Consider the following 13299-nt stretch of genomic DNA (forward strand, 5'->3'; position numbering starts at 1 on the left):
TTTTGGGAGAGGGGACAATGTAATCAAATCTTTAATATCACTTTTGTGCTAGATGAATTTATATGTAAATTGAAAATGTCTTAGTTGTTTTAAATATCTCAACTCAAGGGACTCAACTTTGATTAATTTTGTGTTTCGAACCGAAGTGCATATTCAGTACTGTTTCATCTAAGAAGATTTTGAAACATGACATTTGATGTTAATACTTTCAGAACTCTGGAATACCCTGGGCCCAATAGTCCCAATATGTGAAAACTAGAAAGACAACTTCTTTCTTTAGCTGTTTTGGTTGTTGTTGCTGTTTTTAACCACGTTAACCATTTGAGAATGCAAAGTTCAATAATTTTAAGTCTATTCACATTGTTGTGCAACACATCAGCAGCACTATTTTTTTTTTTTTTTAAAGATATGTATTTATTTGGCTGTGCCAGGTCTTAGTTGCAGCATGCAGGATCTAGTTCCCTGACCAGGGATTGAAGCTGGGTCCCCATGCTTTAAGAGCATGAAGTCTTAGCCACCGGATCACTAACAAAGGCCCTCTAGCACTCTTTTCATCTTGCAAAACTAAAAACTAAACTCATACTCTTCTCCCCTAAACCTGTTCCTTTTCCAGTGTTCCCCATATCAGAGTGTTGGTAACTCCATTCATCTAGCTATTCACACTAGAAACCTAAGCCATTCTTGAAAATTCCCTTTCCTTTACCTTCCATATCCAATCTATCACCAATTCCTATTGATTTTGTCTTTCCTAGATGCTTCCCATTCATCAGCTTGTTTCTGTCCCTAACCCTGTCTCCCAGCCCATGCTGCTGCCATCTTATGCCACCTGGCTCACTGTGACAAATTTCACACTGGCCTCCTTTTCTTTCTGCTCATCCATACTGGCTCCTAGTAATTTGGTATCCATACAGAGACAACTATTTCCAAAGGGCAAGTGTCCCTCCTCACTGGACTCTGCGCATGCTATAGCCTCTGCCTGGACAACCCTTCATACAGGTACTGCATATTTATCCATCACAACTTAGTTACCAGAGAAGCCTTCTCTGACGAGATCACATTGCCCATGATAAAGTTTTCCACCAAGTGCATTTCCCTCAAACACTTAGAATGATTACAGTGCCTGTGTTGGTCTTCCTCACTAGAACAGAAGCTCTTTGAGGGTAGGAACTGTGTCACTTTTTGCTCACCCCTGTAGCCTGAGCACCTAGAACACTCTTGTGAAACATTTGATGAATGAATGAATGCGTTTCCTTCTGGCCTTTTATCTATTTTCATACACTCTCATGTTTGCAAAAATAGAAACATCTTGTACCTATGATTTTATAGCTTTTCTCCCATACTTAGCAATAGGCAAACATTTGGGTGCTGTTTTTTATTGACCAAACCCACTCTTGGGACGTTTTGCTGTTTCCGATTACTTCTTGACTTTTCATTTGGAAAGTCGACTTTAGGGCTGTGTATAAACAGCAAACCTGAATTAGTACTGGCTGCTGTATGGTTTCTGACCTATTTTTCAAGGCCCATGTCTGCACCTGGCAACGTCTCTGGTCTGTGCAAGAAGGGTAGCCCGGTGGTTGGTATGTGGGTTCAGAGAGATGAGCTGCTCAGCACTGCTCTGCCTCTGTCCCACTTAGGCTCATTTAAATACAATGAAAAGAGTCTCAATTAAGCTACTTCAGTAGAAGTGGAATCTAGGCAGAAATCTCTCTGAAATTCAAAGTGGAGCTGCAACTAGAGCTAGAAACTTGATCCAGATTCAGAGCAGCCTTGGGATTTGGGCAAAAGGAATCCATGGCTCTCCACTCAGTCTCAGGGTGACCTGTCTCAGCTACTCTGTACACATCAGCTTTGATCTCCACTTTAACTTTCCAAGTTCTTCTTACTTACAGTTTTTGCTTTTCAGAAGTTTGGTTTCCAAATGGCTTTAATTTGGCATGGTTCTGACTCAACCTATGGCATCTCTTGATATATCTTTTTGCCTCTTATTTCGGTTCTCACGGAAAACTCTGTGTTTCTTTTTTTCAAATTAGAGAGTCTCTAGTTGTCCCATTTGATCTTTTTGAGCCAGCTCCATGTGTCCTTGGACTACTGCCTATGGACACGTGGCTGTCTTCGGATGGGGCATCCACTCTAGTTAGTAACAAGCCCCAAAATGACTTACTGGGCAATAGAAGAGGTGAACTGGAAACTTTCCATTAGAATAAGTCATGGGCAAATCAGGTGCTGTAACTGACTTACTTAGAACTGCCTGTGTGAACTGGAACGAAACACCCAACTTCAATTTTTTTTTTTTCCTTCCTATTGGGGTATGGAGAAGGGAATGTTCACCAACTCCAGTATCCTTGCCTGGAGAATTCCATGGACAGAAGAGCCTGTCCATGGAGTACAAAGAGCTGGACACTGCTGAGGGACTAACACTTTGACACTATAGCTGATTAACAATGTTGATAGTTTCAGGGGAATCAAACTTCAGTTTTAAGCCTTGGTTTCCTCAACTGTAAAAAGAGGAAAACAACCTACCTATTTTATCAAATTCTCAGGATATAAGAAAAGAAGATGAGATAAAGCATGTAAGATACTTAACCCAAGAACATGACAATGTTTCTCTTCATAGTAATAATATCATTTATAATACATTAATGTTTATAATGAGTATATTAATATACATTATGTATTTTAATGCATTCTTTGAAAAAGTTGCATTTTCATATTGTAAATATAATAGAGACTTCCTTGGTAGTCCACAGGTTAAGAATCTGACTTGCACTGCAGGGGACATGGGTTCAATCCTGGTCATGGAATGAAGAGCCCACATGCCACAGAACAAGGAAGCCTGTATGCTGCAACTACTGCGGTGCTACAGAGAATTCATGGACTGCAACGAAAACCCCGGGTGATGCAGCTGAACAAATAAATATTATAGCGTATAATACACATAGTATGTTTTTATATACATTTGGAATAAGGTATTTTTCAAATTACCTCTTTAATCTGGCTTAATTTCTGGGAAGAATTTCCCAGACAGCTAAATACTTCTGAAAATTGTGACTCTCGGTACAATAATGTTTCTGACGCACAGGGTGGAGTGATGGGAATGTTTATTTCCCCGGGGGAGATGGTGGTCTACGGGCCCCTCTGCACAGACTATATGGAAATGATCCAAGATAACAGGGGGATAATAAACAGCCTGAGGATACTAACAAAGACCATTGTATTGAAGGAGTTTTTTGGTCTGGAGCCAGAAGCCAAATTTAGAATAAAAGGCACATACTTTCTTTTCTACAGAAATGCTTGAAGAATAATAGCTAATGCTTACTGTATGCCAGGCATTGTGTGAAAGGCTTCACATATTAACTCATTTCCCCCTCTTCACAACACATCTAGGTGGATACTGTTATTAGGTACAATTTACAGATAAAGAAACAGACTTTGATCTGTGTTTTTTTAGATCCTTTCCAAAAATTATAACCAACTGACCTTGCTCTGACCTTATGTCCATCTATAGTACTCTGTACTCTGAGCCCCGTTGTTGGTATTGCTGTTCCTCCAGGTCTAATGTCTTGCCTTAATTCTCTGATGTCTTCCAGGGTTAACATTCTTCCATGAATTTCAAACCTGAGGCCTGCCACCAGAGCCTTTAATATCATCCCCCCACCCCACAGCCCAGAGGTCTTTGGGGCTTTCCTGGTGGCTCAGACAATAAAGAATCTGCCTGCAATGCAGGAGACCTGGGTTTGATCCCTGGTTTGGGAAGATCCTCTGGAGTAGGAAATGGAAACACACTTTGGTATTCTTGCCTGAAGAGTTCCATGGACAGAAGTCCATAGGACAGTCCATGGGCTTTCAAAGAGTCAGACACAACTGTGTGACTAACACAACACAGAGGTCTTTTATTTTTTTACACCTATTACACCACAGATTTGTAGGGAATGGGTTCCAGCAGCTAAGGCTCCTTTCCACTGGTTCCTACATAGAATGCTTCTCTAGGGGGAGAAGTCTGGTGCTTCAGTTGAACCCAAGTACTTTTCTCTTGGCTTTCTGTTTTTCTGATGACTTTCCTTCACACATTTCAGGAAGCTATCTCAGCTCTTAGAGGGCTGAATCCGCTCAGTGTTTACATTAGTTCTCTTGTCCAGAGCCTTGCCCTTAACTTGTTTGTTTCCAGCAGTGCCACCAGCATGCTGGGTAACACTAGACTCTCCCAGTTTCACCCTGAGAACATTTGTGGGGAATTCCTTTTTGAACATGATCTCTACAATACCACCTTTGTTGTAGAAGACTCACATGGATGTGACTGAAGGAACAATTCCATGTTTTCTTAAAGGTTTAGAGAACCTACAATGGGTGCTGCTCTCCTTGCCCTTCATGTTGGTCATTTTGGCACAATACTGGAGGTTGGCAATTTCAGCCAAAAAGAGAGAACCCCTTAATATCTTGAGCGCAAGCTCGACCAAGAGACAAACTAGGACACAAAGTCATAATAGGATAAGAAGTGAGAGGACTCTAAGGTGTATAACATACTTCATTGCTGTCCACAAAGAGACAAGGAAGCTAGAGTTTTTTGTCTAAGTTTTTGTCAGGTGAAGGTCACTCTTGGGGGGCATGGACTCTCCAGCATTTCTAAGAATAGAAATTTTCTTTGAAGCAGCCACCCATTTGTATGGGGAGAGAATCTATTCTTTACAAGCATCATAAAGCCAACTAGCTTAGTAAGATATAATTAGATTCTTTTCTCAGGAGTAAAGCTTTTGCCGATGGTTTGTATATTTCATCGCATGGTAGGAAAATAAAGTTTATGCAGAACGGAATTATTTTGCTTGTAGCTGTGAAGAATATTTACCATTTCATGATGAATCTCAGAGCTTATCCAGTTTGACATAGACACACTGATTGTGTTTTTTACCTTTGCACTAAAATTTAATCATAGATCTTATCACACTCATGGTACAACTTTGTGTGGACTTGCCTACTAGGAAAATGGAAGGTTTGGGGGAAGATAACAGTCTTATTCAGGTGGTGGAGTGGGTGGATTTGGGAGGTATATGAAATTCTATTGGGGAACTTGGTGAACAGGATCCACCATGAATGAAGAATTGACAAATTCTTGGACTTCCATGGTGGTTCAGTTGTTAGGACTCTGCCTTTCCACTGCATGGGGCACAGGTTTAATGCCTGGTCAGGAAACTAAGATCCTGCATAATGTATGGTGCAGACGAAAAAAAAAAAAATCCATGTTAGTAGTGGTCGTGGTTGCAAAACTTGGTGAATAAACTAAAAACACAAACAAACAAAACAACCACTGACTTGCCACTCAGATATTCATCAGTAGTGGAAAGGCAATGGCACCCCACTCCAGTACTCTTGCCTGGAAAATCCCATGGACGGAGGAGCCTGGTAGGCTGCAGTCCACGGGGTCTCGAAGAGTCAGACACAACTGAGCGACTTCACTTTCACTTCTCACTTTCATGCACTGGAGAAGGAAATGGCAACCCATTCCAGTGTTCTTGCCTGGAGAATCCCAGGGACGGGGGAGCCTGGTGGGCTGCCATCTGTGGGGTCGCACAGAGTCGGACACGACTGAAGCGACTTAGCAGCAGCAGTGGAATGTGAAAATGTGGCACAGATGACACATAGAAAATAAAAAACAGGCAGAAATGTGGTTGAATCTTAAAAAAAGATAAATATGAATGAAAGAAGGCATACTAAAATGCAGATAACTATAATTATGCTTATACACATTAAAAATTTATACACAAAATATTATATTATTTATGGATGATTATTTAGTTGGTAAATCTATAATAGAAAGTATGAAACTGTCAATATGGTTAATTGTAGGGGCAGAAAGTGATTAGGACTAGGAAGACGCACAGGAGGTACTCTCCTGGTGATGCATTATATACTCAGGTTATACTTACATTTATCTTTACAATAATTTATTAAATTGTATGTTCATGTTTAATCACTGGATATATATTCATGTTACAGATTTTTTTCTTAAAGTTTAAAGAATAAGATTTGGCCTCGATACAATGCTTCAGAAACAAAGAATTGAGTTACATTCTTAATTTTGTTGTATTTGAAGTGGTTGGGTGGAATTGAATATGGCCAGTGTTGTTTATAATCTGAGAGGTTGTAGAGGACAAAATGCCACGAGAGGCATTGGGTCATGTGCTGTCCTCAGCTCTCCTAGAGGAGGTGTTTAGAGTCATAGAGGTGAAGTTCTGAGCTCTCCCTGGCCAAGGCCTGCAGGAGGAGTTTGGCTTGTGTGTGTCTTTGTGGCAGGCACAGGGAACTAGTTGTATACACAACCCATGTTCTGCGTTAACAGGCTGTACCTCTGTTCAGCTATCACATGGCCATTTCTTGATCTTGGGGAGATGGACTATTCCCAGTGGATGAATTGTGTTTGATGCAAGCCAATCATAGTATTCAATTTATATTTCCTGGTATTTGGTCTGAGGTGGCCAACTGGCCTGGAAAAGTATCATGGGGATTTCAGGAAATACTTCTGTCTCTGATAAAAAGAGAGAGATGGAGGAGAAGAGATCTGTGCTTTTTTTGTCCTGATTTTGGACCAGAGTTCTGTGAAAACATGGTGTTTTGTACTGTGACAGCTATTGTGTGACCATGTCAGTATACCTTTATCATTCCAAGGGAGATAGAGTGAAAGATGGGAGAATCTTCTGTCCTTGATGACATCACTGAACTTCTGGATCAACCTGGGACTCCACACTTCTAGTTTCTTATAATAGGAGACTCTTATTGTTTAAACCACTTTTGATGGGATATTCTGTCTTTGAAGCCAAAAGCATTTTTTTTGTTGTTTTTTTTAGCCCTGGGCACAGCTTGTGAGATCTTAGTTCCCTGACCAAGGATTCAACCCATGCCAACTGCAATGGAAGCATGGAGTCCTAACAACTCATCTGCTAGGGAATTCCCAGAAGTCCAAAGCATCTTGATTAACAGAGCTCTGGATGAAGAACTAGTTGGGGGGGAATATCAAAGGCCCCGATTTTAGGAGTAAGTATCCATGGAAGAAAAGAAGAGCTGAAGCAGAACTGGAACTCCAGGAGAGGGAGTCACCATTGACCAGGAAAGAGAAAGGATTGGACTCTTGCAGATCATTGCTGCCCACTTCCACAAGTGGAATGAGTGCAGGTGCAGACAGCAGAAGCTGCTTTGGTGAGGTAGGGTAGCTAGGGTAGCTGTAGTAGGCAAGCCCAGCAGTTCTCTCCCTGGGATACAAGAAGCCAGGGCCAACATGATATTACAGCTCTGATAGCCAGAAATGGGTGCTTTAGAGTTGAGAACTGGGTTCTGCCACTCACTTGAGCAGAGCTTCACTTTCCTTAGCTGTAAAATTAAGTAAGTCTTATTAGCACCATTGGGTTGTTATAAGGATTAACATACATTAACTCCTATAAATTTCCTAGGATATAGCAAGAGGTTAATAAAAGACAGTTTTTTCTATTTAATGGAGACCTGCAGATGCAATGAAAATACTTGACAATCCACTACTAGACCCATGACCAATAGATGCTGAGTGAGGTCAGGCCAACTTGAGACTTCCTAGGGCAATCTGGGTGTTGACCCACCCAGATTGGTCTTCCAAGAGAGAAGACCCTGGGAATGGAGCTTCTAGAGGCCATTTCTTCTCTGCCCCCAGAGGCATATCTAAAACAATAAACAATAGGGAGGGGGAAGGGATCACTAATAATTGCCATGACATCGTTTTCCCCTGAGCAGGGAAGAGGACAAAGACAGATGACACGCAGTGTTGACAGAAATAAGAATGTCAGAGCTACGTAGGGCTTTCCAAGGTTCCTGAGGAACTGAGTGGGGGTCTTATCATGGGGTCCCGGACTCCTGGATGGAAGGAGGAAGAGGATTTAGAATGTCCCATGTCCATTCCGTCATTGACACCTTGGGATATAGAAGCACCGGAAGTACAAATGTAATGACCAGAACCAGAGGCTTCCTGATCACGGATATGATGGGGGAGGTGGACCAAAATAGCCACACGGCACTAATAAAAGACTCTGAGAAGCCACTCCTTTTCTATGGAGCCCCTTCCTACACACCCTTCTAAGTAATTTCTAACCTTGTGATGATTGCAGAAAGAAGAAGAATAGAAGTTACTGGCGTTTGTAGTAACAGGATGAGAAAGTGCGAGACTTCCTGTTATGTGTGTGTGACAGCTGGTGATAAGTGGAGGGCCCTGCACAGGAAATCCGCCCAGCTTCTGCAATGTGACCTGCCTGAAACTTGGGCGCTCCTTCAGTCTGAGTGTTGATGGCAGGACAAAGGGGCACCTGGACCATGGACGACGTGGTAGAGAAGAGTTTGGAAGGGCCCTTGGCACTGTCTACAGATGAGCCCCCCGAGAAAAGGGGAGACCTGGTAGAAATCTTAAATGGGGATAAGGTAAAATTTGACGACACAGGACTCTCCTTAATTCTGCAGAATGGCCTGGAGACCCTGCGAGTGGAAAACGCTCTGACCGACGTCATCTTGTGTGTGGACATCCAGGAATTCTCCTGCCACCGCGTGGTGCTTGCCGCGGCCAGCAACTATTTCAGGTCAGCAGCCTAGGACCAGAGTCAAATCAGGTGCAGGTCGTAAGGGAAATCTGAATTGATGTGACAGCCCGATTGAACTGGTTGGCTGTTGTATTGACAGTTAGTCTATCTGTTTAGGTTTGTGTGTCTATTAAAGATATGTACAAAAAAGGAAGCTATTAAACCTTAGAGTTTAGAATTTAAGTCCTACTAAAAGAGAGCTTGCATCATTTCAAAGCAATGTTTATACCTTATGGTGAGCTTTAATGTGTATATGTCTTAGTCCAGAGGGTGGAAGATTACTGAAGTTATGGGATTTTTTTTCCCCCCAGCACCTGACTACTGTGTTGGAAACATAATGCTGTCTTTGTTCACCAACAGACATGGAGAAAAAATGATGTGGCCATTCTTAAAGTTAGCCAATGACTTGCTGAAAAGCAGGGGCTTCTGTTGTTGTGTAGGGAGTAGGGTGGGAAGGGAAAGCAGTTACAAAAGTGCTTTAGAAGTTAGAGACGCCTAGTTATAACAAACTTAGAGATCGGGGTTCCAACCCACTCTGCCCCTTCCTGAGCCCGGACTTAAGGCAAGTAATTTAATGCTCTGAGTTCCTGTTTTGTCATCTGTAAGATGGGAACACTGATGCTTATCTCTCAGGATTATTGTCATAATTAAATGTGAGAGGGAAGAGTTTCACACAGTGCCTAGAATTTAGTAAATGCTTGATATATCTCTGTTGAAATTCTTCACCTCAGTCTATTTCAGCTAAGAACCATGTAGTGAGCAAATTCTTGGGGGAAGGAATGTGGGAGAATCAGGAACCTTGTGAATTTGGCTGGATCCAGAGTTTTTCAGATCAATGTAGACATGGTGGGAACCAGTTTCCAAGGGAAATGTGGATGCAAAAGTTATTTGGGGAACTTGAAGAAGAAATAAAAATTGTAATTCTTCTTATCAAGATTCTTCTTAACTCTTGGTTCTGGCTGAGGAAATTAAAAGCTATTTACTTATGTAAATATCATGGAAGGTATTTTATTTTATTTTTTGAGATGCTTAGGGGAAAATCTTTGGACTTCAAAGAGCAAGGTCTATATGCTGTTGTGAAACTGATCAGGTCCCGTATATAGAACAGGCAAGGGGATATCTGGGTTTGTAGGAAGTAGGGTCTCTATATGCAGTTATCTGATTTTATTTTTGCAACAGCATGATGAAAGTGCCTGATATGCCCTTTTACAGATGAGGAAATGGAAACCCAACATGACATATCTAGTCATTGCTGGAGCACAGATTGGGCACATTCTAGAAATTTTTGTTTTTATTGCAGTACAAACTGCCCCTAAATTGGAGGCTTTACTCCACTAGAAGCATGTAAAAGGTAACACGTTGGCACAGCCATAAGGCTGGGTTGACTTAGATAAACACATTACTTACTCCACCAGTATCGACCATATGCTTTCACACTGATCACAACCCCTTTCAGAAATGAATGAAAGTCAATTTAGCCTATGTATGTGCTGAGCACTCACTTTCAGGTTTATTCTTTTTGCTTTGAGTCACTAGAAAACTGCAATCATACAACATGTACCTGATTACCAGTTTCATTAGCCGCTCTACCTGGCTACGAAACAGGACTGCCAGCTATGTGGTTTTGCGTACATCACTGGTTTCTCTAGTTCTGGGGTTTCTCAGTCCAAAGAGAAGGTGTTTGGGTTCAGGTCCTTCCAAGCCTGATGATCTAGAATACTTAGGGAGAGTGTGTGCGGGAGAGTGTGTGCCAACTCCAGAGACAGCCATAGGGCAATGAAAAGCTGGAGGCAGCCACGTGGTGAATGTGTCTGCCAGTGGATGACAAGTCTCTTCCCAAACTGCCTGGTCATGAAGGGGAATTCCTTCCATTCTTTTTTTTGATTCTTATCTTAGTATTTCCAGGGTGACTGTCCCCCTATAATGAATGCAATCCCGGAGACAGGATTCTTTTTTTCCGGTGCTACTGTTTAAAATAACTTGTGTTGTTGAGCACTTATTGTAGGTAAAGCCCTGTGCCACCTGTGTCACATACACTGTCCCACTTAATCCTCATGACAGCCCCCCTGATGTGGGGAATTGTCTCCCCAATTCTTGATGAGGAACCCAAGCTTGGAGTGTCTCAGTTAACACAGTGCCCAAGTGGGGTTGGGACCCAAGACTGACATCAAGTCTTACATTCCCTCACTGCCTGGCTTGTTTCTAAGATTTCGAAAGGGCCTGGGAGCCAAGTTCCTTTTATGGTCAGGCTTCAGAAGGCCAGAGATTCTGCTCTGTCTGAGAGGCTTCCGACATAGCCCCCTGAGCTCTGGAGGGCTTGAAGCTGGTTGTAAAATTTTGTAGGTTTTTTTTTTCTTATTCATTGAGAATATAAATATTTTCCACTCAGTGATGGAGCCATCATTTATTTAACCAATCCCTTATCGACATACATTTGGATTGTTTCTAATTGTTTGCTATTATAAACAATGTTATAATGAATAATCTTTTATGTCCTTTCATATGCATGCAGGAATGTCTGGGGGAGCCTTTCTAGATGAGAGTTTGCTGAGTCAAAGAGAAATGCAGCTGCAGTTTAGTGGCTATTGCCAAATTCTTCTTAATAGGGGTTCAATAATTTTGAGCTCCCTACAGCCTTCCCAGAACAGGATAGCATCTAACTTTGGGGTTTTTCCCAATCTGATAGATGAGAAATAGTATCTCAAGGTAGTTTTAATTTGCATGTCTCTATTTTGATAAGGTCAAATATCTGTTTTGTTTTTTTTTTTTTGTATGTTTTTGAAAATTTTTTCAGTGAATCAGTTAATTTTTTGCTGTGCTGAGTCGTCACTGCTGCATGGGCTTTTCTCTAGCTGGGGAGAGTGGGGACTACCCTATGGCTGTGGTGTGCAGACTTCTCATTGTGGTGGCTTCTCTTGCTGAGTAGCACGAGCTCTTGGGTGCATGGGCTTCAGTAATTGCGGTCCGGGGCTCCAGAGCGCAGGCTCAACAGTTGTGGCGCATGGGCTTAATTGTTCCTTGGTATGTGGGGTCTTCCCAGACCAGGGATGGAACCCATGTCTCCTGCATTGGCAGGCGGATTCTTTACCACAGAGCCATCAGGGAAGCCCAGATATATTTTCATATGTTTAAGGGTCATCTGCAGTTCTTTTGTGCTCAGTTGTGTCCAACACCCCACGACCCCATGGACTGTAGCATGTCAGGTTCCTCCATCAATGGGATTTTCTGTGAACCATCATTTCATAGCCTTTCAAATAAAATTTATTTTTATAAAAAATTATTTTAATCAAAATACTACATGCAAATACTTAACAAAAAGTCAAATAGTATTTAAAAGCTAATAATGAAAACCAAAAATTCCTCTTCATTTCCTCCACCTGTCAGTTCTGGTCACTAGAGTCCACCATTTTCAATGTTTAGCTGTTACTGTTTCTTCTGTTATTATATTTATATTTATATAAAATATTCTTATACTGCTCTTTCATTTTTCAATGTTAGACATCATTCATTAATCTTCTAGTGTGTCTGATAAGGATTTAGCACTTAAACCCATCTCCCTTACCTATAATCTCTCAGTATAATACTATCACATTTTTGATACATTTGTATTAAAAGTGTACATTATACCCATGAATACATTGTTTTCTGTTGAGCCAAATTGTATGTTACAGTTACATTTTCTTTCTTATAAAACTTTTTGTCTTTCCTAATAACTCACTCTTTTTTTTTTTCCATTTGCTTAGTTTTCGGGGTATTTTTTGCTCACAGCCTCTCCATGGTCATGTTTCATGTGGTCCAATGCATCAGAAGATCTGTCAGTTCTATCCACCCCCAGCATTTTTATCACTCCCATTATCCCAAACAGCTTCTCTGAACCTGCTCCCCAGCTACTGTCTAGCTGCTTGTGTAAACACAGTGGCTGTAAATAGGGACTATATTAGTAACTCAGACGATGTAGTTCCCTTTGGGGGCCTATTTAAAAGTCTAGAGTGGAATGAGGAAGCTGGGAAAACACTAGAGTTGAGGCTGAGAAAAGGGTGAGGGAGAATAAAGCTTAGGAAAAATTAGGGAAGTACAGGTTTAACATTTATAACAATGTTTCCACAACTTTTATAAGACTTCTGGTGTCTTTTATAAGATTGCGACTAAGCTGCCATTTGTGTTTCCTTCTGGACCCTTCCCCAAATCAAAGTCCTTAGAAGGGCTTGTACATCCTGCATACCAGGCCACACTTATGGAATGATCTCCATTTAAGCCAGTGGTTCTGTCCGTTTGCAGGTGAGCATCTCACTGCAGAATATGGCAAATTCTGATGTTGACCCATGAGGGCAACAGTGTTGTGATTCCTAGGGTTGGCAGAGGGAGGAGAGTACCAGTGATGTAGGGAGGGGTTGTCAGGCTACTCTTAGTCCTACGTGATGAGCCACTCTTCCTATGTGAATATATAAGCTTCCAGGCTGAGGCTACCAACAGCAAGCTCCTTTGTTGCTGCTGATGCCTGAAATCTCTGCCTGGACTTAGCCCTGCCTTGTACCTCAGTACTTCAGTCTGTGGGTCTGGTTCCCTGAGGCTGTGATAAGGGGACTTTACTCACTAGCTACAAAAATCAAGCCCAAGGCCAGGAATGGGAAGGGTATTGTGGGTACAGTTTATTAATAATTATTCTATATTAGCCAATTACTGGATGGCAGAAAGGGGGTCAAGGGTAAACTGGGCT

At 41.7% G+C, this 13299-nt stretch overlaps 1 protein-coding gene and 1 pseudogene across 1 annotated transcript in view; one reads left to right on the top strand and one right to left on the bottom strand.

The window, feature by feature from the left end:
• Positions 1 to 3907: 3907 nt before the first annotated feature.
• LOC113897836 lies at positions 3908 to 4376 on the bottom strand (annotated as a pseudogene).
• Positions 4377 to 8035: 3659 nt separating this feature from the next.
• The window catches only part of KLHL6 (kelch like family member 6), a 56504-nt gene continuing 51240 nt past the window's right edge, over positions 8036 to 13299 (top strand). Inside the window, exon 1 of the mRNA XM_027539904.1 lies at positions 8036 to 8582. Coding sequence (XP_027395705.1) covers positions 8296 to 8582 — 287 coding nt within the window. The 5' untranslated portion in view covers positions 8036 to 8295. The remainder of the gene's footprint in view (positions 8583 to 13299) is intronic.

The sequence above is a fragment of the Bos indicus x Bos taurus genome, chromosome 1 (genome assembly GCF_003369695.1).
Source record: "Bos indicus x Bos taurus breed Angus x Brahman F1 hybrid chromosome 1, Bos_hybrid_MaternalHap_v2.0, whole genome shotgun sequence".
Classification (NCBI taxonomy): domain Eukaryota; kingdom Metazoa; phylum Chordata; class Mammalia; order Artiodactyla; family Bovidae; genus Bos; species Bos indicus x Bos taurus.